The following is a 24,333-nucleotide window of genomic DNA, read 5'->3' on the forward strand; positions in this document are numbered from 1 at the left end:
CCACCCACCCCGCTGACCCCGCGGAGCGTGCTCGGGCTTGGAAAGGCACGTCTGTGGGTGTGAGACGGAGCCACAGCATTCGGTGACGAAGGGGAAGCCAGGTAAGTGTCCACACTTGGTCCCATCCTCGCTTGGGGACGCGAGGGAGGGAGTCCAGCCTGGGCTGTCAGGCTGCCCGCCCCCACCTCCCTCCCCCGGAGAGCTCGGATGTTCCCCGCGGTGGTGGAAGAGGGTGTGTGGGTGTCAAGGACTCACAGACCAGGCTCTGCTGTCGGCTGCAAATGGATGAGGGTTCCACACTCTGCTTCTGAGGGTGAATTAGGAGCTGGAGTGGGGGGTGGTAGGTGAAGGGGAGAAAGAGGAAAAAGAGATGCGGGTGAGGGGTTACCAAGCCAGGACCGACCTTGCTTGAAAGGAAAGGAGACGTGGCAGGCAGGGAAGTCGGAAAGATGAGGCAAGGGCGGGAGGGGCTTCTCAGCAGTCGGGGCCCTTTCGTTGGAGTCTGGGGCCCTTTCTGCAGGAAAGGGGGGTTGTCCTCGCTTGATTTTCAGCTGGTCTTCCCGAAGCTTTGCCCTGGGGGCAGCAGCCGCTGGCGAGCGTGGGGGTGGTCCTCGGCCCGCAGTTTTCTCCAGAGGGTGTTGGAGAGGAGAAGGGGGACGAGGGATGTAGAGAGGTGACGGCCAGGGCGGGGGTGAGATTAGATTTCGGGGTGGGGGGTATCAGCTAGGGGGTTGGGGCTCCAGGGTCGGGTCACCATGGGATACTGGCTCATGTTCCGGAGATGAGAAAATCCAAGAAGCCGGCAAAGAAAACCACCTTCCTCCACCACCCTTGGCACCGTACCCCTCCCCCCAGGCCCCACCACTCCCCGCACCGCCTCCCCCGGCCGCCTCGTGCTGCCCCCTGCGTTGGGACGACCGACCCACGGTTCTGATTGGTTGGAGACCGGGAGGGGGAGCCGAGGGCCGGATTGGCTGGCGGGGCCAGCGCAGGGCGGGGCGGCTGATTGGCGGAGCTGGCAGAGGGGCGCGCTGCTGATTGGTTGGGGACGAGGAAGCAGGAAGGAGGGCGGCGGAGGCTCAGCTCTCGGGGAGTTTGTGGGGGAACCGCGAGCGGCGTAGCGGATCCCGGAGCCCGGCCCCCGCCGCCCGCCCGTCCGGCTGCCTGCCCCGCCCGTCCGGCCCCCGCCGTCCGCCCGCCCCGGCCAGGCGCGCCCGCCCCCCCCGACGGCCCCGCCCGGCTGCGGCCCCCGCTCCGCCCGCCCGGCCCCGGCCCCCAGGAGGAGGCGCTGACGCAGCAGCGTGGAGCCCGGGAATTGAGCGCCCCCGGGGGGTTCCAGCCGCCGGATTCCAGCCCGGCCGGGGCCTGCGGGCGCCTAGAGCCGCGCCGTCCGCGCCGCCGTCCCGGTGAGCTAGGGGCCTCGGTCGAGGAAGGGGGAAGGGGCGAGCGGGCGGGCGGGAGCGAACGAGGGAGGCAGACGAGTGAAGGGGAGAGGACCGGTCGCCCGTCAGCGCGCCCCACCGAGCGCGCCGCGCCGCCGCCCCCGCCAGCCCGGGAAGGGACGGACGGACGGACGACGCGAAGCAGGTGCGGCCGCCCGCTCGCTCGCGCCGCCTCTCTCCCCCGGGTCCGGCGCCACGGTCCCGCCATCGGGGAGCGCGGAGCGCCTCGAGGTGACAGCCCCCGGGGGCCGCCCGTTTCGCAGGCCGGGGGTGGGGTGGGTGGCGGCCGCCGGGTGGCAGCTTGGCCGGGTGGCGGCGGCGCGGGCGTCCCGGGCCGCGGAGGGTGGGAGGACGCCGGTCGTTTCTTGGCCTCGGCAGAGCCGGCTCGTCTCCGAGTGCGCGGGCGGCGAGGCCCCCGCCCCCCCGTGCCCCCTCCCCCCATCGCGGTCCCCGAGGCAAGGGGCCGCGGCCGGGGGCGGCGCCGCGGGATCTCCCGCACAGGGTGGGGGGCGCCCTCCCGCGCTGGGAGCTGACCGGTTATTGCTGGATGGGGGGCAGGGGATGGGGGCCACGCCGGGGCGGGGGATAGTATAGACTCGACCTGAACGGACTGGGAGGAAGGGAGGCGCCGAAGAAGGAAAGGACCCGGTTCGAGGAGCGAGTGTGGGCCGCGGGAGGCCCGGTGAGGACCGTGCGAAGCGGCGGCCGAGTCCGAGGTGGGGCGGGGGGATCGAAGTTGTCAGACCGCCTCCAAGTGACAGCGGGACCCAGTGCTCGCGGCCGGGCCTGGCCCTGCCCTGCCCGCCTCGCCGCCTCTTCTCCGGGGCCGGGGGCCAGGTCAGGTCGGGCCCGAGGGGCCCGCTTGGCGGCGAAGCGCCGGACAAAGGCGGCGCCGGAGCGGGCGCAGGTGGTGGCGTCGGGGAGGGGAGCGGGTCCGAGCCACCCACCCCGAGGGGCGGGCGACCGGGCCGGACTCTGCCCCGGGGATTGCTGGGGCCGGGGCGACCGCCGGGAGGAGCTGCGGCACTGGCTCACGACTCTAGTCTCGGATCGACTTGCTGTTCTGGAAAGAGTGGGGTCGAGCCAGTGGGGCAGAGGTGGGGGTGTGCACGCAGTGGGCTTGGCCAGTGGCGACCCGGTTGCTGGACTTGCCCAAGAGACAGTTCGGTGAGGAGCTCTAGAGCCTGCCAGGAATGAGGTGTTTCAGCGAGAAGTCTGCCCAAAAGGCTAATCCCACCTGGGACATCTCCCAGTCTCCTGTTGTCACTAGTCTTAAGAGGGCAGAAGACCAGTGGGGCTGGGGACTAGGAGATGCCTCCCAGAAGTGCTCCTAGACAACCGTCTTCAGCACTTTTCTTTGGCTAAGAAAGGTACTCACAGAGAGAAAGGAGAAGCTGAGTAGAGGCAGGAATTTAATGATTAAGTTAAAAAGGTTTCCTATCCCCAGAGAGACTTTCCTCCCACCCTTTCCACGCCCATGCCTTCTGAAAAAGAGAGAAAAGATCCCCAGAGAGACTGTGTGTTCTGGAGGAACACCACTGCCCTTGACCAACTAGAGGACATTTAGGAACCAGTGGCTTAAGCCGTGATTCCCTCTGACCCCACCAGTGACCAAGCTGGGTGCCGTTTTTCCAGTTGTAAAAACCCACTCAGAGCTCCTGTGCTCTCTCCTGGGATCCCATACTTAGTAGAAGAGTTGGGACCACAAAAACAGACTCACGGTGTTTAGAGTGTAGACTTTTGTTAAAAATCCGGGTCCCACCCCGGGAAGGTTTTGATGATGAGCTGCTTCCAGCTGTGGTTGAGTGTAATACCTCTTTGGGAAAGCAGCCTGTCACCCCTGCTTAGTCTGAGCATGGAGTTAATTCATGGCCACCCTCTGTCCCTCTCCCCAGGAGGGTCTAGACCCCAGCCTGGGTGGAGTTGAGGCTTGTGGGAAAGAAAGGGAGGTATTACCTCATGCAGGAGACTTAAAGTTTTTTTCTGAGAGAATTTAATTGTATGTCTAAGATCCAGAGGATGATGAAGCATCTCAAGGTCTTTGTGTCTTCTGCGGGGTTACCCAGCGTGCATGTGATTTCTTTTGGGGGCATCAGAAGGGGGTGACCTGGTCTGGCCACCAGAACAGAAAGGAGAATGGCCAAAACAATGGTTCCTTCTTTGGCTCTCACCTGACAGGAGACTCATGCAAGTCAGATCAAGTAGTTAAGGGTTTGCTCTGTAGAGTTTAGCCAGTGAAGAGTTTCTCTCCTTTCTATCTCCCTCTCTTTCTTCTTTTCTGTTGCCCTGCTGTTCCCATGTCAGGCCTATGTTGTTGTCATGGCCTTCCTTTCCCTCCTGTTTGCACTGGCCCTTCTGATCCATTTCTGTACACAGCTGCTAGATCATTCTTCATAAAGCACTCCTTCCCCTATGTCACTCCCCTACCCACAAACTTACAGTGACTCCCCGTTTCCTGCAGTTTCATCCTGGACAGTGTCCCTTAAGGCTCTCCCCTAGCCCTGATGTGCTGAGTAGGTTTATCACCCTGCATCTTTGCGCCTCTTGATTTCCCCAGTTGTCCCCAGTTAAGAGTTCCTTGCCACTTCCTTCTCTTGCCTTGAACCCTACTCATTCTTCATTTCAGACCACTGCAGGCCAGCGTTGCTTGCCTCTAAGATTGTGACCCTGGGTTTTATAACATGGCGTCCTCTTGAGTGCTTTTGTCTGTTGGAAGTTTCTTAAGGATAAGGACAGTATGAGTATTAAACCTGTGTGTGTGTGAGTGTTCCAGGATTTGTGATACAGTGCTGTGCACATCGTTTTTATTGAATGAATAAAAGCAGTTGACTGCTTAGTTGAGTGGGAGCAGAGGGGAAACCTTGCCTTCTGTTTCCCCAGAACTCCAGATAGTATGGAGTCCTTGGTGGTTTCCAACCTTTTCTGCCTAAGGCACATGCATAGGGCATGTTTGGGGTGCTTTAGCATGGGGAGCAAATGATTGCTTCTGATTTTCCAGCTGGTGAAGAGTCTGTCCTGTGGATTGCTCACATGACACCATATAGACATGAATTGGAAAAGGGCTGTAATCCTGTTTTCCTCCTACCTCACCAGGCCATTCTCCCCACCCGGCTTTGCTGCTCTTATGCAATTTTCCTTGTTGTCCATGCTAAATGAATCCATATGTTTTATCTCTTCTCAATCCTGGGTGTAAATAGGGGAGAAAACGCCGTTCTGAGAGCAGAAGAGAAAGATTCCTGGTCTGGCCTGTGAATGGGGCTTTGGGGACTGATGTTGGAGGAGATGCTTATAGGGGCATCGCTGACATGGGAGGCATGATCAGCCCCACACTGGACCCATCAGAAAGGACACCTTGTGATCCCAGCTCTCTCGGAACTTCCATTTTTGTTTACTACCAACCCTGGACCATGGGGAGATGGGAGAGAGGACTGGTGACTGATTTGAGTCTAAACAGTGGAAAAAATAAATTCTGCATCCACCCCCTTTCCCCCAAACCTCCCTTTTGTGCCCCAGTTTGATGATTAATGGACCAGCATTTCCCTTCTAAGCGGGAAAGCCACCCCTCACAGTTGCCATGGCAATGCAGACCGCTCCCCCGTCAATTAAAAAAAAAAAAAATCCGTACTAGTTCTCTTCTCCTTGCTTCTGCAGTAGCAGGAGACAGGCTACCTCCAAATGAATCTCCTGGCCTCTCTTCTCAGCTGCTCAGGCTGTTTTCTCTGTGTGTCCTAAAACACAGCCCTTCCTCTTCTGAGGTTCGTCTGAGTTTCTTCACTCTGAGCAAATCTTGCCCCTCTTAGATCCAGCAGCCCATGGAACACTTTCACAAAGAAGCAGAGAAATTTTCAGCCTTTTTATTCATCCACAATGCAAATTAAAAACCAGAAAGAGCCTTCTTCTATCTTTTCCTTTGGGGTTAAAAAAAAACAATTTCTCCACACCATCTCTGGTTTGTAGAGGCTTAAGTTCAGCAGCATTTTGACATCCGTAAAGGAAGTTTCAGTAAACCTGGAAAGGATTCAGCCTTCAACATGAGTAGTTCACATTGGTGTTCTATGGGGATTTTCGATTTATTTATTTTCATTCCTCCCCACCTCTCTGTCCCAGCACTCAGGAGGACTTGTGTGTTTTCATTTTTATCTGTTCTTACTCCTCTTGGCCTTGCTCCGGCAACATCTGGCCTGAGCGCCCTGTCGCAAGGTGAGTCATTAGAGAGGAAAAAAAAATCTTAAGGGGAAAAAGTTGAGAGGCAGCCTGTGTCGAACTAAGGCTGCCAGTTGAAGCTGCCGGGTTTATGGAGCATTATACGAACAGCCCCAACATTAAAGGGCCTCCGTTTTATGAATGGGTTGTGAGGAATGTAAATAAAGCAGCATCTCTCAATGGGGAAGCATTTTACATAAGCAGTACTACCCTGGCCCAAGCATTTATGGGAATTTGCTAGCATAGTCTGGCAGGACTCACTTCCTTTGTGAACTTGCCATTGTGCTGGGGACTTTGGAGGGACAAGAAGAGTGCGCTTAGACACGGAGGGCAGCCCCAGTGCTCTGCTCTGCGGGTCCCCAGCCTTCATGGGCCAGCTCCCCCTGAGAAGATGGAGTCAAGAGCTTGTAGTGATTAGAAGCGTAGGCTCCCCGGGCCTGGGGTCCTGAGATTCTGCAGTGCTTCACCTTCAGGCTGCTTCGACCTCCAAGGAACAAGGGACAGGGAGGTCCTGGGTGATGAAATCCTGCCCGGTTTTATGGGAGGCACCTAACTGGAGTAAAATAGACTGGTTTGAATTTCAGCTCCTTTATGTTTCCCCTGCCCACCTCCTGGTTCTGCTGCTAATGAGCAGTAAACCAGCTAATAGGGAGAAGGGAGGAAGAGCAGCAGCGGGCGGGGGTGCTGCAGGCTGCCTGCTCAGGGCCAGACCAGTGCCCTTCACTCCACTGAGCTGGTTTTGCAGAGTGGCTGAGCACTAGCCTGGCCCTGGGGTTCCAAGGGAGGGATTGCTGTCCTGCCCTAGGCAACTTGGTCTAGAAGCTGAGGGTCTGAGGATTGTGGGTTTGGTGAGCAGGCCTCAGGGCAAAGTCATATCCAGGACTTTGTGTCATGTCTTGGGAAGGATTTTAATCCAGATTCCATTTTTCCCAGTGACAAACACCTGCAAAGTTGGGTGGTTATTAACCTGACTCAGCCTCCCACCAAATAATAAAAATAACACTACCCTTGAGATCCTCTACAAGCATCAGGAGTAAAAGAATGGCTTTTTCTCTCTGCCTCCTTGAGGTTTGAAACAGGAACTTATTTCTGAGGCACCATAATAACCAAGTTACCTGGACAAAAAAATGACAAGTAACTTGGCTTAGTTAACAGGATCAAGCTAGGCAGAAACTCAGGGTCTACATTTTTTGGTGTGTTGTTGCCTCTGGTGACCCCCAGGTCTCACCTGAGTGGTGCTGACCACCCTTATTTCCCTCCTATCTTCAGTGCCTGTTTAGGCCTTCACCCTCCTTAGATGCAGCTCCTGCCTGGAGAGGAGAGGGGTGGCCCACACTTAAGCCCTTCTCCAACTGCAGCTGCGTGTCTAGAAGTGTCTGGAGGAAATTCAGTTTGTTAATCAGGTTTTCATCTGGTCAGATGGTTTAGAGGTGTATTATTATTATTGGCCATGCCATGTGACTTGGAGGATCTTAGTCCTCCATCCAGGATTTGAATCCCAGGCCAGCAGTGAAAGCATCACGTCCTAACTGCTGGACAGCCAGGGAATGCCCTAGAGTTGAATTATTAGTTTTTAGAGGGTCTTTGTAGATATCACAGGAAAGGTATTAGGGTGCTGCTTGATGCCAGGATATTGTGATGTGTATGTCAGAATGGAAGATGGAGTCAGGTTTGGCAAGCCTATCTCAGTATTGGGGGCGGAGCTGTTCTGTGCCTTGAGGGGTTCACACAGTTTGGACAGAGTGTAGAAGAAATTGTAAAATAGATGAAGTGACTGTAAGAGATGATCAGGGAGAATTGGAAGGACTTGAATTTATTCAGCCGAAAGAAGTAGCCAAGAGGTCAGATAATATGTCTTTGAATATTAAGATGGCTGATTGGAGTGTGATGACCACATTTCAGTCTTCATTGCAATTCGTGCTGGAGATTTCATCTGATTCAAGAGACATGGTTAGATGTGTGGGGGGACTCTAGATTCTTTTCCTAGATTTACTATAAAATCAAGAAAACCTGTCTTTGCAGCCCCTACCCCTTTCAAGGATATAAAATGGGTTTGTTTTAGAAGTGCATCTAAGAACTTATTGGGAACTTTGAGCAGACTCTTCTGTAGAAACAGTCTGTAAAATGATGTATATGTTCCCTAGCCAGTACATAAATGCCTTTTAATCATAGTACATCTTCAATTCCTTTGTGGTGAAAAATCAAGAAAAACTAATAATGTGTTAATGCCAATAATTAAAACAGCTCAGAAAAGCAAAATTGCACATGCAGGCTTGTTGGCCTGTGACTCAGCAGCCATCCTGTGTTGCGGTTCAGGGCGTGGACTTGGGGACTGACACCAGCTGCCCTGCCTCCTCCCTCGACGGTGCGGGAGTGCGGGCAAGTTCTCTTACCTCTCTGCCTCTGTTTTCTCCTCGTTAGGATGAGATGATAACAGCCCCCAGGGGGTGAGGAGTGGCAAGGATGAATGAGAGTGATGGTGACTGTAAGATGTGGAATGAAAGAAATATTCCCCCGAGATAGCTGGGCAGGTTGGGAGAGAGAAGGATGGTAGTGGAAGAAGGTTGTGCTGTGTAACATGAGAGAATTCCTACAGTAGCCCATTGAACTGTGGATTACACTGAAGAGGCATGGTGGACTCCTGGGGATGAGGGAGAGCTTTGAGGTCAGAGTTTCTTGTCCTAGGCTCCAAGTGGTGCCATCAGTCTAGGGTAGAAATCTTATATGAAGGGGAGCAGGTGGGCAGCCAGATCTTCATTTGTTCAACAAGGTCTTAATAAGCCCTTTGGATGAGATTTACTGGTAAGGAAGGCAGACCCCACCTGTCCCGGCAGAGCTTGCATAATGGGAGTGGCACTAAACACTTAGTTAATTAGTGAGATATTCAGGTTAGGTGCCTGTAACTCTAGTAGGGGCTGCCTGTGGTTCTGTTTTTGCTGGCGGAAGGTTGGGAAGGCCTGGTCTTGGGTCTTGTTCCCCACGGCTGTTTCATTCAGGAGGTCAGCACTTCACTGGGAACGCTGAGGGCAAAGCTCCCATGTTGGCCTGGCTGACCAGTTTCTTCATTCAAGACACGAGATAGCACCTCTGGTCTTGGCAAGCCATCTTAGACATCTAAGTTATTGGTTCCTGGAGTGTCCTGGTGGTTGAACCAGCCACATATCCTTTGCTATTCCTGGGCAAGTGCCTGGAGCAGGCTGGTGAGCTGTTGTGTTTTTTGGAGAACAGGGCATCAGTCCTTGAGGTTTCCTCCTGGTGGGCCTGTTGCTGAGCCTTGAGGCTCCGTGGCCCTGTTCCTGCTGTATCTCTTCCGCGCTTTCACTCCCAGGAACAAATAGGTCCTGCCCCAGGGGGAGATTTGCTTCTGGCCTGGGCACTGTGGAGTCTGAGGGGGGAGAGTTTGCGGGAGACTTAGCCCAGAACCCCACTGTCCCTCAGCCTGGAATAATCCTGTATGGAGCCAGCGGTGGGCAGTCTGGGGAAAGTTGCCTTTGTCTCCTGCCCTTTCAAATGTTTGTGAAGCAAATTTTCCAGAGTGCTACCCATTTCCCACTGGGCTTGGTACACCTGGCATGAAGTAGACCCTCAGGAAGAAGCCGGAAGTCCCGGCCCGGGTGTGCCCCCTGGGAAGCTGCCTTGGAGCTGAGCTCTCTCCACCAGGCTCTGAGCACTCTGCCACAGCCCTCTCACACACTCATCCTCTGTCTTCCTACCAGCTCAAGCTCCAGTTTCTCAGTCTGTTCTGCATTTTTCTTCAGCTCTTAGCCTGATCACTTGACATGTAGGGGGCAAGAATGAGCTTGTGTTGATCGCCTGCTGTATACCATTCTTATTTAACCGGATGCTCACAACTCTGCTGTGTCAATAAGGAAGCCAGGGTTCGAGAAGTTCAAGCTGTTCGTTGATCAAGCCTACTTGGGATTAGTGGCAGCATAAAGTGGCTTCCAGCCCTGTGTGGGTCTCACCTCGCTGAGTTGTGGCACGGGGCCAGCAAGTGTTGGCCGAATGAACAAAGGTCACAAGCGGTGCCATGTGCCTGGGGGTGAGTGGCGGGCGCTCTGGCTTAGCTAGACCGACACCTGCCCTGAGAGGTCTGCCTGGTGCACACTGGAGCAGGGCACCTGAAAGAAACTAGGGGAAGGCAGGCCTTTGGCACGGACATGTGCCTTTAAAAGAAAGCCTCTAAAGACTAGTTTTGTATTGCATGTGATTACCTTCTAATTTGTCAGATTTGAGTTTCTTACAGCAGAGCACTGTGACATGACTAAAATACAGTGCTCTCTGCCCACTGTCCAGCTCAGGGGGCTGTGTGTATAGACTGACCTCTAGATCCAAGGGGTAGGTCTTGTCTGCCTTACTCTGAGCCCTCTCCCTGAAGGAGGGGCCTTGCCCTAAGACTAGGAATTGACTGTTTCCAGTGAGAAAGAGGAGATTTTACCTATTCTACTGTTACTGTATTCCTGTGTATGCATGCTAAGTCGCTCAGTCATGTCTGACTCTTTTGCAACCCTATGGACTGTAGCCTGCCAGGCTTCTCTGCCCATGGGATTCTCCAGGCAAGAACACTGGAATGGGTTGCCATGCTCTCTTCCAGGGATATCTTTCCAACCCATGGATTGAACTATCGTCTCTTATGTATCCTGCATTGACAGGCGGGTTCTTTACCAGTCGGATACGACTGAAGCAACTTAGCACACACACATGCATGACATCTGACTTTGTGTCCAGAGCCAGAAGTTCGTGGAGGTTCTGGACACCTGTGTGTCTGGGCGCTCCTACAGGGAGGGTCAGAGTGGACAGGAGTAGCCAACGCTGGGGCTGTGGGACTAGGCTGGACCCTGTTTCGAGTAGGGGTGGACCTTCCCTGTACCACCTCTCTGGGCTGTTAGGAGTCCCCAGCGTGAAATGTGAGGAGCGGGTGGTCTGACAGACCAGAGATAGGCTTGCTGCCTCCGGGCAGGCGAACCCCGCTCCTCAGATGGCTGCCATGCCCCGGGGCAGCCTGTAAAACCACCGCATCCAGACGGGTCAGGCCAGTTCCCTTTGGTGGGCCGTGGTGCTTCCTACCCAGGTGTTTGTAGGAGCCCAGCCTGACTGCAGAGTGAATTGAGTTCCCACAGCAAGTGAGGCTGAATGGGCCTCAGGGAGGCCTTCTCTCCTCAGGGGTGGAACCCTGGGGCTTGAACTCTGAGCTGCCAGAGCCAAGACTTCTGGCTTGCTCTCTCTGGATGCCTGTGCTGAAGCCACCGGCAGATGGTGGCAGCAGGCAGTACATGCTCTCTGACCCCATCCCCCTGGTCTTCAGCGTCTGAAGATCTCGCCTATCTTGTTTCTTGGAGGCCTGGAGCTGTTCAGGGTCTGTGGGATAGTGTCTGCCCCTGCCCTCTCGCTGCGTTGTGAACTGAGCCCCTCACAGTTCACCTCACACTGGGTCTCTCTCGGGAAAGCAGTGGCATTGCCCGGTTCCCTGGGGTGGGCTCTCGGGTGTCTTCAGTGGGACAGTTGCAGGGCGGGATTCAGGTGCAGGCTGCGTTTTCAGATTTCTCACCACCCCCGCTGGCTCTGGACTCCTAGTGTGGGGGTTTGAGGGCCACAGCTGGGCTGCCCTCCCCTGTCTGTGGATCCGAAAGTGGGGGGTCCCTGGGATGTTGTCCTGCCCGGTTCCTACTCTGCTTGGCTCCTGCATGGTGACTAGTATCATTCTCACCACCACTCTTAAGTAAGGTTCCTTCTGATGTGTCTCTTTGGGATGAGGAATCTGAAGTTCAACAAAGTTAAGTAAGTTATTCATGATGGGCAGACTTGGCATTTAAATCCAGGTCTGCCTGACTTAGAGCTTTGGCTTTTACATTGTACCAGCTCTGGGGGCTTCAAGAGATACCAGCCGAATCTTTATCTGGCTTTATCACAAGAATTTCGGCAGCTTTCACCTCTCTGTTTTTCCATGAAGTAACATCAACTGAGTTTAAAAGAACAGTAGCTTGCCTTTGTGCTCTTGCTGCTTTTCTTCTCTGATAGAAGCTTCAAGAAACTGAGTGTCCATGAAAAAGTATTATTCCTTTGAGAGATGGGGATTATTCCAAAAGAGATTGCAGAGGTGGGCAGTGCTTAGCTCGGTGCCAGCTGCGTGGCTTTAGGTGTAATTGTAGGGAGGTGGCTTGGGGCAGGGCCTTTCTTGACCCTCACCCAAGAGGCCACCTGGTCAGCTCTTGCCTAACTAAGACCACACCCCCTCCCCCCAGGTATTTAGTCCCATTAAGAATAAACCAAACTGAAAAGCCAGAATTTAAAGTGCAGTGGTAAGAGAAGTTTCAGGAAGAGCATCGGGGTGGCGGTGGGGCATGGGTCCTGAAACCCTAAGGGTGAGGTGGGGGTGTGGTCTAGAGCCAGGTAATTTAGGGAGACCCACTGGCAGGGCTGAGGGCCACTTTCCACCCCAGTGCAGCCTCTGCTTGCAGGGGTGAGCCGGACTGAGTCTGCTCATTCAGGCCCCCACCCTCCTCCTCCATGCCCCTCGGGTGCCCATGGCCTATCTCCTCCAGGCCTTTGATCTGCTCTTGCACACAGTACCTTGGGGTGTGCTCCACCTGGCCTAGTGGGTGGTGGTGGTTGGGTATAAGGTGCTGCTACAGTTTGAGGGCAAACTCCCCCTTTTCTGTTTCTGTGGAGATGACTTCACCCAGCCAGGCAGACTTGTGATTTTGGATTCACTCGTGATTCAATGGGTCTTCGGCTCTGAGGACCACCAGCTAGCCACCGTGCTTCATGGCAGCTGTCAGACTGGTTTTCTTCAGTGAGAGCTTGCTTGACATGGTCTCGGCAAGTTGTAATATGCCCTGGGGAGTCTCTCCTAGGAACCTTCTCCCAAGGGAGCCCAGACTGCCTGTCCCTGAAGGACAGGGCTTCCCAAAGAAGAGGAAGGTAGTCCGAGAACCTAGGCACCCTGGTGGTGTGTTGGCAGTGGTAGGAAGTTCCTCGCCGAGCTAGTCTGTAAGTGGGACAGACAGATGGCAGGGGGCTTGGCAGGGCTAAAACGGAAACCAAGCTTTCCTGGTTCAATGGGATCTTCCCCCATTGAGCTGCCCCCCCACCTCCCACAGGTTAGAGGGGCCCTGGCAGGCTGGGCGCCCCCTCCACCCAGCCCCACCCCAGGGAAAAGCTGCTGCCGAAGTTCTCACACGTCCATGTGGCTTCAAAGCATGACTCACTCTCTTCAGCCTGGAGTGAGTGCGGTAGGCTGCAGAGACCCCAGCTGGTCCTGGGGGTTGTGGGGGAGTGCCATGGCTGCCTCAGGCACCACATGAGAGCTGGGAGTTCTGCGGGTGGCGAGATCTGGCAGATTCAGGAGAGGCTCGCAGGAGGCCTTTATGCTTGATTTGGAAATGTGACTTGCACCCTGTGATTTAGAGGCTTCCCTGGAGCGTTAGCCTCAGGGACAGTGAGTGTCCCTGAGGGGCTGGAGGGCTGAGAGGGAGATGCAAGAGTGAGATCCTCTGCGGGAAACAAGTTCTCAGGTTCTGGGGACAGCTCCAGAAAGTCGAAGGCTCCCCTCCTAATCTTTCATGTTGAGAGGGAAAGACTGAGTGGGACCAAGTATCCCAGAATCCCTGGGCCATGCATGTGGCCAGTCTACCAGCCAACTAGGGGTGGAGAACAGACCAAGTCCTTCCTCGGTCTGCTAAGAGTTCTTCATTGACCAGACTTGAAAACACCTCCCTCTGTTTGCTTTCCCTTTCCCATCTACCCCTCATTCTTCTGCACTTGATGTCCATGTCCTTAAAGGCCAGGTGACCTCAGCCTTGGCCACCAGCCATTCCCAGGCTGATTGCTGTGGTAACTTGGGGCCTGTTGAGGGGCTTTGGCCCCTGCTCAGCTGTGTGGTCTGTTCACTGTTCTCCAGGCCTTTTGGGAGTGGAGGAGGCCTGGGTGCAGACTTCCCCAGGAAATACAGATGTCCTTCTTGTTCTTGCTCCTTCACCTCCGGCACAGGGGTGCCCTGCCAGTGAGGGAAGGGCCTGGGGTTGTAAGCACCTGGGATGCTTTTGAAGGTGAAATGAGGCATTGCTAATAAGCGTGCTGAGCAATCAGGGATGGGTGGTCCCCCTGATGAGAAGCAAGAGTCTTAGGGAGCCTAGCAGATGCCTGGAATTTTTCAGGAGCACTGCAGTCTGTGCTTCAGGAATGAATGGATTTGCCTTCTGTGACTCTGTGTCCTGCCTGGGGCTTGGTCTCTGGGTATGCAGGTCCCCGCACGTGGCCAGAGCAATGCCTGGCATGCTGCCTCCCTTTTCCAGTTTTCCAAGTTCTTTCTCAGGGGTGAGGGAAACCCACGCTGCCCTCAGCCTGGTTTTCAAAGCACTGTTTCTCAGCTAGTCTGGCTTATCTCTGGAGAGAAGAGACCCAGTGATCCCAGACACTGGCCCAAGGCCACAGGAGCTACTGAAAGGGCTCTGGACTCCCTGGGAGCCCTCAGGCTTGGGACTTTCAGGGTTAAATCCTGGCCCTGCCGGGACTGCTCCCAGCTCCTCCGGTGGAGTGAGAGAATAACAATAGCAGTAGGGAAATTAAGCTGAAAAGCCAGAGGGGGGGTCGCAGAATGCTGGCGAGGGCAGAGCCCAGTCTGACACCTTACTTGGCATCACCTTGCTTTGTTGGAGTATAGGTAGAGATTGAATAGACCACCACGCGGGGAAGGGCCGGGGAGGCAACCCCCCACCCCGCCCCTCAGTTCTTCATTGCCTATGCCATGCCAGCTTCCTGTACACGGCCTACTTTGGCCTTTTTCATTTAGGAGGAGACTCGGGGCCCTGGGTATGTTGGAGGTGGGGGTGTCTGCCGTGCACATTTAGGGGGTGATGCCTGGTCATGGGCTTTGTCCTGGGGCTCTAGGTTTCCTATGATTCTCTCCTCCATCCTGCCCCTTTCTGACATCTTGCCTACCTGGAGGGAGTCCTGATAAAAAGGGCTGGACTAACATGGCTGAGCGGCTTTGTCCCCTGAGTCAATTCTTCCCTTTGGTACTTTCTTTTCCCAGCTCTTGGTGGCTGGTGGACTTTTAAGGCTGTACCACAGGTCTAGAGTGTGGTCCGTGGGTCTCCTACCTGGGAATGCTGGCCCCAACCTTACTGCCATCCCTCCCCCAGGTACTGGGCTGTTTGGAATCTGAACTAAGGTGGGGCTGGCTCCAGGGGCTGACTGATACCTCCCCTCCCAGGCTCCTCACAGCCAGGCCTTCACCCTTCAGGGGGCTTTGCAGCAACACCCAGGTTATGGCCATCCACTGTACTTGCCAGGCAGGTGTCCTCATAGACTGGACTTGGCCTTCTCCACAGCCCAGCAGCCAGGTTCCTCATCTCAGCTTCTCACTGTTCATCTCCTTATCCTCCTTGGCCAATCTCAGAGGCCTTGAAAAGGGGGAGGGGTTGATCATGTCTTTGAGGGACTAGATGAACTCTCACCACCCAAGCCCCTATCCTGGCTCAGTGTCCTCAGAGTCTCTTCCTGTCCTGGGATGAATATCCAGTGGGAGAAAAACAGGTGGAAACAGCTGCAAATTTTGTCCCCAGCGTTTTCTGTCTTCTGACTCTGGATTTGCATCACGCCGTAGGCTCCCCAGGTGCTTAGTTCAGAGGAGAGAGGGGTAGCCAGTCCATGCACAGCTGCTGGTGGCCTGACCCCACTAGACTTTTGCACTCTGGAAGAGGGGTCCTAAGAAAATCCAGGCTGGAAATACAGTGAGGGTAGGCCAGAGTTATTGCAGCGGGTGCTGGAAGGGCTTCAGTGGGGGAGAAGGCAGACCAGGGCAGGCTCCTCTCATTGCCTGCTTCTGTCCTGCAGGTTGGAGATACTCCATGACACACACTCGGAGGAAGTCTCTTCCCATGCTGAGTTCGGGCCCCACAGGCCGCCAGGAGCCCCTGCAAATGGAAGGCAGCAATGTGGAACAGCGGGCAGAGGGCGTGGAGCCAGGTCCTCCTGAGAGCCCAGAGCACCTTACAGGGCGCCGCAAGAACTACCCACTGCGGAAGCGCCCATTAGTTCCTGGGAAGCCCAAGACCTGCAAAGTGCTGCTGACCCGCCTGGAGAGTGTGGCTGGTCCACGGAGCGCAGATGAGGCTGATGAGCTGCCCCCCGACCTGCCCAAGCCCCCTAGCCCAGCCCCATCCAGCGAGGACACTGGCCTCTCACAGCCCCGCAAGCGGCGCCTGGCCTCCCTCAACGCCGAGGCCCTCAATAACCTGCTGCTGGAGCGGGAGGAGACTGGCAGCCTGGTGGGCACCCGCCGTAGCCGAGGAGGAGACCCCCACCGTAGCCGGGACCGCGACCGGGCCGCTGGAGGCTGGGCCTCCTCTAAGAAGCGGCCCCGGCTTGGGAACCTCGGAGAAGGAAGTCGGGACCTGTCTCCAGAGCCGGCACCAGATGAAGGGGCCCGCAGAGATGGTGATCCGACTCCCAAGAGACTGGCCAGCCTGAATGCAGCTGCCTTCCTGAAGCTGAGCCAGGAGCGGGAGCTCCCCCTGCGGCCACCTCGTGCCCACCCTGAAGCAGATGGGCACTCTGTGGAGCCACCGGCACCCAAGGGCCTGAGGCCCAAGTGGGCCAAGGTCAATGGCAAGAACTATCCCAAGGCCCGACAGGGGGCTGGCCCTGGGGAGGCTGCAGGCCCAGGTTGGCAAGGATGCCCCGAGGAGCCTTGGCCATCCGCCCCTCCTTGTGGGCCCGTCAGCCTGCCACCTTACCAGCCCCTGAGCAAGGCTCTGGAGAGCCCCTTGGGGCTGCGCCCACACCTGCCCCTGCTGATGGGGGGCCAGGCAGCCCTGAAGCCGGAGCCTGGGCGCCCAGGCGAGGAGTCACCTGCCCCCAAGCAGGAACTGCACCAGCCCTCATTCCCCACACCACAACTCTCCCCACTCCCGATGCCTGGCAACCCTGCTGACTACAACGGCCTGTATGGTCGGCCTGAGCTCACCGCATTGGGCAACTTCTATCTGTACTGCAGCCAAGACGGGCTGCAGTGTGGGGGTTACTCTTCCTGCCCCATGCTCCCTGAGGGCAAGCTGTCGCCAGTGGCTGCACCTAACGAGGGGCTTCTCTTGGCTCCAAGCTCAGTGCCTGCAGGCACCCCTTTCCAGCACCCTCCGTGGGGTTCTCGCTATTGCTCCGACGAGGATACTGGAGCAAATGGCTACAGCATCTGTGAAATGTTGTCCACGTCTCTTACCCACATCGGCACTGCCTGTGGCGGCTGCCCCTACAAAATGCCTTTTGCAGCAGGTACGCCTTCCTAGAGGTGGGGTATACCAGGGCATCTCTGAGATGTGGTGTCCCAGGAGGGTGGGCTGTGGACTGGGGTGGGGTGCCTTGGCATCTAGAACTGCATGAGAAAGCAAGGGATTTTGAGAAGGGCGGGTTTCCCTGATTTTGTGTGATCGGCCTAGGAAATTCGCAGGAAATTCGGCCCATGTTTAGTTCTCAGCAGCCCTGCTGTGTCCCAGCTGTCTATAGAGGTTTCTTGACTTGGCAGTTGGCAGCACTGTGGTGGTAGAAAGGGCAAGGACAGTCTCTCCTGCCTCCCCACTGGGATACCCATTCTTAGACTTTGAGTAGCAAGTTAGATGTTGAAATTAGCACTTTTGCCAGGTTGTTCCCATGTCACTTTTGCCTTCCTTGAGGACAACTAGAATTCCTTATTTCCCAGGAACCCAGACCATCTGCTTCCGAACCAAGTGCAGTATCCATGGGAGGGATGGTGGATACCAGGCCTGGTAGGTGGGGCCAGCTGTATTAGGATAGTCTCATCCTGGCATTAGAGGCCTTGAAAGAGAAATAATGCTCAGACTTAGCATCGCCTTGCTAGGTGTGGACCAGGTGGGAACACCTGGAGAACAGACATGCTGCTGTTGGGGCCTGTGGCTTTGGTGTGTACCTTCTCGGCAAGATCAGACACCTGAGAGTCTCATGCTGTAGCTGATGAGACAGCCCTAAGTGATCTCTCTGCCCCCAAACTGGCAGGAGTGTCCTCACATGCCTCTCCAGGCTCCCTTCCGGGTAGAAATGACATGACCAGAGCCATGCTGGCCAGCACATCTGCCGTGCTGCTGGTGAAGTGAGGGGCCATGCCTTCTCAGGGCTTTCTGCCTTCTCCTCCACAGCCCTTCTTGAAGGGGTCTATAAAACAACTTAATAGACCGCTTGACTCTGGCTAGACTGGTTGTTTCAGGTTCTGGCGTGAGTAGGAGCTCTGGAGAAATGAGAACAGGGTGCTTCTTAGGCTTTTATTTCTCTTCCTAAGAGAAGATACCACTCCCTAGGTTTAGTCACCTAACCTGTGGGACCCAAGACCCTTAGCCCTTTGCCCTGGGACACCAGTAAGCACCATGTGCCAGGTGCTTGTTCTTGGTGCTTTATATATGGGAGGCCATATGGCATGTTAGTTAATTGAGCACAGACTCAGGCCAGACTGAAATGTTCTTCCCAACCACGTGATTGATCATGTGACAAACCAATAACTGCTCTGTCTCAGTTTCCTTAATTGTAAAATGAGAGTAGTGGTACCCACCTCATGGGCTTGTTGTAAGGATGAGATGAGTTGACAGAAAAATACCTAGGACACACTACATGATACTCGAAACTACTGCTTCTGTGGCAAGGCACTGAGAGGTAAAGTGACTTGCCTGAGGTCACACAGCTAGCGAGTGGCAGATCAGGGACTCACATCCTCATCTAGCTTCAGATCCCCTGCTCCCAAGCACTGTGGAGGCCTTTAGAAAAGGAATATTAAGTCAGAGCTAGAGATGCTGTTCCCATTCCACTCTTTCAGGCTAGAAGAGGAGATGGAGATGTCTATGGGCCAGTCTCCAAGGTCAAGGAAAACCCCTGGCAGTCACTGATCATCTACCTTAAGGGCCTCTGACCCACTTGCCACCGCATTGGCCTTTGGGTTCACACTTAGAATCAAGATGGAAGCAGGCTTCCCTGATTATTCAGTTGGTAAAGAATATGCCTGCAATGCGGGAGACCTGAGTTCAATCCCTGGGTTGGAAAGATCCACTGGAGAAGGGAAAGGCTATCTACTTCAGTATTCTAGCCTGGAGAATTCCACGGACTGTATAGTCCATGGGGTCGCAGAGTCAGACACAACTGAGCAACTTTCACTTTCAGGCTCTGCAAGCAGAGGTGCTGGGGATTCATTGCTTGTCCTTACCTGCCTTGATTCCCTCTCTCATTTTCCTAGAAGGCTGCAGATCCCTGGGCCAGCTGGAATTTCCTCTCCCGGCAGCTGGCCACCCTGCCTCACCTGCCCACCCCCTCCTGGGGTGCCCTGTGCCCAGCGTGCCACCTGCAGCAGAGCCCGTCCCCCATCTTCAGACACCCACCTCGGAGCCCCAGACAGTAGCCCGCGCGTGCCCTCAGAGCGCCAAGCCTCCTAGTGGCTCCAAGTCAGGTCTGCGCACGGGCTCCAGCTGTAGGCACACCGCGCGGAGCAAGGCCGCCCGCAGGCCCAGCCACCCCAAGCAGCCTCGTGTCCAGCGCCCACGCCCCCGCCGCCGCCGCCGCCGCCGCACTAATGGCTGGGTGCCCGTCGGGGCTGCCTGCGAGAAGGCCGTCTATGTCTTGGTGAGCACCAGCTCCCAGCCAATGGGGAGAAGGGAGGGTGGTGGCAGGGACACAGGATTTGCAGCAAGCTGGGTCCCAGGCACCCCTGTCTCTGGCCACTCTGAGAGGTGACAAGGGGTTCCAGCTCAGTTTTACCCTGGGGAAGTGATCACGCTGGCCCAGCCTGCTCCCCCAGCCCCTCCTGATCTGGTGCCCTGTGCCCTGGGGAGTCAGGAACACACAGTCACAGCTGGTGGCTGCCATCTCCATCACTGACTCTCAGAGAGGCCTCCTGATGAGCCTTCACCTCTCATCCTGGATTGTAAAGTAGAGGACTTCCCTGGAGACTTTTTGGATAAGTATGTACAGGGGAAATGGGGATAGGCATAGGAAATTAGTGATACAGGAATGTCTGGGATGATGAGAAGAATGTCGGCTAAAGTGTATTGAGCACTTCTGAGGAGCCAGAACTGAGTGAAGTTTTTGCATGCATTATCTGCTTTCATCCCCGTCACTGCCCTGTGAGGTACGCCGCGCCCTGTGGTCCTGTAACTACCCTCATTTCACAGATGAGAAGACAGGCTTAGCAGTAGATTAAGTAATTTACCCAAGGCTTCACCACTTACTGTGGTGGTTTAAGAGTCAAACTCAGACTGTCTATTAGGAAACTTGAGGACCGCCCGGTGCTGGGGGCTTGGAGCGCGAAAGCCGGCTGTCAGGGGTGAGGCATTCAGACACAGCCCCAGAAGTTTTGAGTCACTCAGCTCTGCTCTCATTATCGTCCTTTCTCCCACTCTGCCCCGAAAGCCAGGCTCAGGGAGTGGGGGGCAGAGCGCTCACCGCTTTCGTAGTCTGCCGTCCTCAGTGGTTTGACGGCTCTGAGGACACAGAGGGAAGCAACGTCACTCGCTCCCCGTGCTGAGAGTGGCCCCACAAGCCTTGTTTGTGTCACTGGTTTTTTGCTCAGGATGAACCGGAACCAGCCATTCGAAAGAGCTACCAGGCAGTGGAGCGGCATGGAGAGACGATCCGAGTCCGGGACACTGTCCTGCTCAAGTCAGGCCCTCGAAAGACGTCCACACCTTATGTGGCCAAGATCTCTGCCCTCTGGGAGAACCCCGAATCAGGTATCCCCTGCCTAGAGTTCAGCCAGGCACTAGTGTCCCGCATTCTTAGCAGAGTCTGCCTCCCTCTAAGCCAGCATCTGTCTGTTGCTCAGGGCTGCAGACAGCCTTGGGCTTGGCCTGGGTCAGCTCATTAACCTTTCCAGCTATCAGGACTGGGCACCCGTCACCCTGCCTCACCTGTCAGTGCCTTTTTCTCCTTCCTCCACGCCTAACAGCATTCTCGGCCACTGAGTTACCAGACTTGGCCCAAGGTAGGGGATGGGGTGGCCGGAGTTCACAGGATTGGCCCAGGCTTTGAAGTTGGATGAGCCTCCAGGGCAGGTGGCCAGCACGCCTGCCCATCTCAGTCATTCTGGAGTTGCCAGCTCAAGCCCTGATTGCTTCTGTTTCCCTCAGGAGAGCTGATGATGAGCCTCTTGTGGTATTACAGACCAGAGCACTTACAGGGTGGCCGTAGTCCCAGCATGCACGAGGTGAGCTGCCTGGTGGCGGGGAGGCAGGGGCATGGAGAACACGGTATGGGGCAGCAGCCTGGCTGGTCTGGTCCCTGGACTTGTCACCTTGGACACCAGAGAACCTGGGGAAGGGCCTGAGTTGTAGCCTCTTTTCCTAACACTGCCCAGTTCATGTTTCAGTGGGTCTTTTGTCCTGAAAGGTGGGGGGCAGGAAGGGGGCCCCCAAGGCAGGGGGTGCCAGAATGGGAACAAGTATATACGTCCTGGTGACAGGAAGGGGGAGTGCACACCTTTAGTGTCGGCAGTGTGAGAGGGAGGGGAGGAAAGACTCTCCTGACACACCTGGGTGTCTCCCAAGCCCTGCACTCGGAGAGGTGATGCCATCTGGGTGTGGCTGCTCCACCCCCAGACTGGACTCCCTTTTGCTGTTTTTTCCCTTGCTGGGACCTTTTTCCTCTAACCGGGAGGATGTGCACCAGTTCCTCTCTTCTCCTCTGGGCTGGGGTTGGGGTCAGGAGGCTGATGTTAGTCAGGGGCTGGAGCAGGCACCTGTCTACTCCTGAGAAGGACAGGACCTAGGAGGAATGCCCTGGGCTGTTTGATGAGAACAGTTAGGCTGAAATTCCAGGGAAGCTCCTTGGCTTCCTGGGCGCTAGCTGGAGTTAATCTATCTCGGGTCAGGAGTCCCAGCAGAGTTCATGTCCATCTTGCTCTTGGAGTTAGGTGCTTCCCACCCTGGTAGCCAACCTCCTTCTGTCTCCCCTTGAGCCTTTGCAGAATGAAGTGTTTGCATCGCGACATCAAGACCAGAACAGTGTAGCCTGCATTGAAGAGAAGTGCTACGTGCTGACCTTTGCCGAGTACTGCAGGTGGGTGGTGCCGTGTGCCTCTGGCTTGCCTTTCCCCTCAGGCTCCCCAGACTTATTTGTGGGTTGCCTGTGATCCCCAGGGGATTTGACTCATTGGACCTGACCTCCTAGAACTTTTTTCCAGTCTGCTTCCTTCATCTGATTTTTATAGGAAAAGAAATAAAATTGTTCCCCTTTTGAGGCAGAGTGAATTGGGACAGAGTTTCAGGGGTGGGGATGGTTACGGTACTGCTGTCAGAAGGAAATCAAGGAGAATTGGCAGGTGTTTGGTAGGGAGGTTCGGAAGGTGTGGGTCCCCAGTGACCAAGAAGATGGACTGGTTGTTGGCCGAGAGGGCATAAGCCCCAGGACAGGGATGGAGGCAGCAGCTGCCCTTGTGGAGGCGGGAGGGGATGTCCAGCTCTCTGGGCAGGGTGGGGAAGGAACTGGTCTTCCTGCTAAGATAGCTGTGAATGGTGTGTCACTGCAGATTCTGTGCCATGGCCAAGCGCCGGGGCGAGGGGCTCCCCAGCCGAAAGACTGCACTGGTGCCCCCATCTGCGGACTACTCCACCCCGCCACACCGCACAGTGCCCGAGGACACAGACCCTGAGCTGGTGTTTCTTTGCCGCCATGTTTATGACTTCCGCCATGGCCGCATCCTCAAGAACCCCCAGTAGCCGCCTCACACCCATGCTGGGGCTGCCCACGGGCAAATGGGGCTCAGGGCAGGGGGCACTGCTTGAAGCACAGCACTTGGTTAAGGGGCCACAGGAGCTCGAGGTGGCTGGCCTGTGGTTCTCTTGTGGGGGAGGGCAGGGGCCCCTGTGGGGTTGGGCCCCACGGGAGGGAAGGGGAGGCCAGGGTATAAGAAAAGCATCCGAACCCTCAGCTTGGCCCAGTTTGCCTCCCTGGGGTCCATGGGTAGAGGCTCCTAAAGAGGCAGTCTTCCCTGAGGGGCATGGGCCCTGAAGGGACTGGGGGAAGGTCCTTCAGGAACCACGCCCTTCTTTATCCTCCCCTGGGCCCTTCAAGGGGGCATGGGAGCCAGCTTACCTCACCCACTGTGACCCGCTGCCTCCCCATTAGCCTGGGACCAGGCTCTCCCAGATTCTAGCACAGCTCCGAGCCCATTCCTTTGAGGCCTGGAGAGCCAGCGTCTGGCTCCCAGAGCGTTGACTTTTTCTTCCTGGACTTGGGGCCTTTCTCTGGCATTCCTCCTTTGCCCTTGCAGTAGCCCTTGGTGCTGGGACAAGTTACCAGCCCTCACCGTCATGGGTGTGGCCCCCTTGTGGGAGTCAGCTTCCTGTCCACCTCCTGGTGAAGGCCACCCAGCAGGTCTGGCTTCCCAGAAGTTAACTGATTAACGCGGGCTTTGTCATGTCTGGGAGAGCAGAAGGGAGCTGGGCGGGGGTGGGGGCAGGGGGCAAGGAAAATTGCTACCTGATTTATTGAAGACTTCTCCTCTTGCCTTACACTTGGAGGTTCTAGGAAACCTCTTGCAGAACTTCACACATGACTCTTCAAGCCACACCCACCTGAAATCAAACCAAAGGAGTGCTGTGGCTCCCCTTGCCCCCGACACCCCTTTCCCTAGTCTTTTGTAGATTGCACTAATTTACATCCCAGCAAGAATCAACACTGTATCAGTCCACAGACCTGCTGAGCTGCAGCCACTCACTCTAGGAGCTAAGGACCTGCATTTTTAGTTTATTCCTGTTGCCCAGGGGCCCTGTTCTCACCTCATACTGCTCCCCAGAGTAGATTAGGAGGCTCACCCCCCTGCTGTCCTTGCCAGGACTAGGCCCTGGCCCTGGAGCACTCTGTGGGGGCTGGAGCAGCCTAGTTTTTTCCTATTTGTACCAAAGAGGAGCCTGACGAGGAGAGGGTGCGTGGCTTGGGCCTGGTGCTGGGTGCATGCTCAGCAATTCTGCAGGGCACCACCTTGGTGGACATGAGCCAAGGAGGGCAGCACTGGGTCCTCCTCCCCTAGAGAGGGGCAGACATGGACCCCACAGGCTGAGGAGGTGGCACTGGGTGAGGACAGTTGGGCAGGAGGTGAAGGCAAACCCTGAGGGCACGCCCAGCAATCCCCCAGCCCTGCCTGGTTCCTGAGCAGAAGGCTCCTCCTGTTTTAGTCACTGGTCTCAGGTGAGGCCTGGACCATTCAGAGGTAAATTCACACATGGGAAGCCCAATCTCAAACCCCAAGGGAAGAAACTTGGGTCCCCTCTTACTGAATAAGCTGTTTGGAGGAAGACATCAGTCCAGGAGGGTGGGGCAGTAAGAGAAGGTGGCAGAGTCGGGGCTGCTAAGGAGCCCAGCCTCACCCAGCAGGAGGAGATCAGGCCTCCTCCAGGGAGGCGAGGTCTACTGCCCAAGGACTTAAATGCTTTTGAAATCTCTTAGATGTGGAAATATTTTTTCGAACCTGAAAATGCAGCTGGTAGAATTTCAGTGGAAGCATAATTCATGTAAAATATATTTTAGTTGATATTTTGTAAAATGCACTTTTTGTGTGTGTCGACCCTGGTTTCTCAGATCTGTATTTCAGTGTTTACAAGGGAGGGAGGACCTTTCCTCACCTCCCTTTTGACAGAGATTAGAAGTACTTCTTTAAGAAAAAAATAAATTTGAGAAATTGTATTGATTTAGAAAAGGA

General features: G+C 55.6%; 1 protein-coding gene across 7 annotated transcripts; it reads left to right on the forward strand.

Annotated features, from left to right (window-relative positions):
* On the forward strand, nt 1-24,333 carry BAHD1 (bromo adjacent homology domain containing 1). Of its 7 annotated transcripts, none has more exons than XM_020872357.2 (7): nt 1-101; nt 15,483-16,919; nt 18,880-19,262; nt 20,209-20,368; nt 20,765-20,841; nt 21,592-21,692; nt 22,162-24,333. In XM_020872357.2, the coding sequence occupies exons 2-7, from the start codon at nt 15,497-15,499 to the stop codon at nt 22,349-22,351; spliced, it is 2,334 nt and encodes a 777-aa protein (XP_020728016.1). In that variant the 5' UTR covers nt 1-101; nt 15,483-15,496; the 3' UTR covers nt 22,352-24,333. The 7 variants fall into 7 exon arrangements, with proteins under 7 accessions (XP_020728016.1, XP_070325111.1, XP_070325115.1 ...); XM_070469010.1 differs by lacking the exon at nt 1-101 and adding an exon at nt 1,061-1,406; XM_070469014.1 differs by lacking the exon at nt 1-101 and adding an exon at nt 1,061-1,406 and having other exon boundaries at nt 18,883-19,262.

Source organism: Odocoileus virginianus, chromosome 6 (assembly GCF_023699985.2).
Source record: "Odocoileus virginianus isolate 20LAN1187 ecotype Illinois chromosome 6, Ovbor_1.2, whole genome shotgun sequence".
Lineage (NCBI taxonomy): Eukaryota > Metazoa > Chordata > Mammalia > Artiodactyla > Cervidae > Odocoileus > Odocoileus virginianus.

What these genes read in the sequence shown, in the direction of transcription:
- BAHD1 (XM_020872357.2), top strand. Translation starts at nt 15,497, where the DNA reads ATGACACACACTCGGAGGAAGTCTCTTCCCATGCTGAGTTCGGGCCCC. An exon ending in AGAAGGCCGTCTATGTCTTG is followed by an intron (nt 19,263 to 20,208) that starts GTGAGCACCAGC and finishes TTTTTTGCTCAG; the next exon opens with GATGAACCGGAACCAGCCAT. An exon ending in GTAGTCCCAGCATGCACGAG is followed by an intron (nt 20,842 to 21,591) that starts GTGAGCTGCCTG and finishes TCTCCCCTTGAG; the next exon opens with CCTTTGCAGAATGAAGTGTT.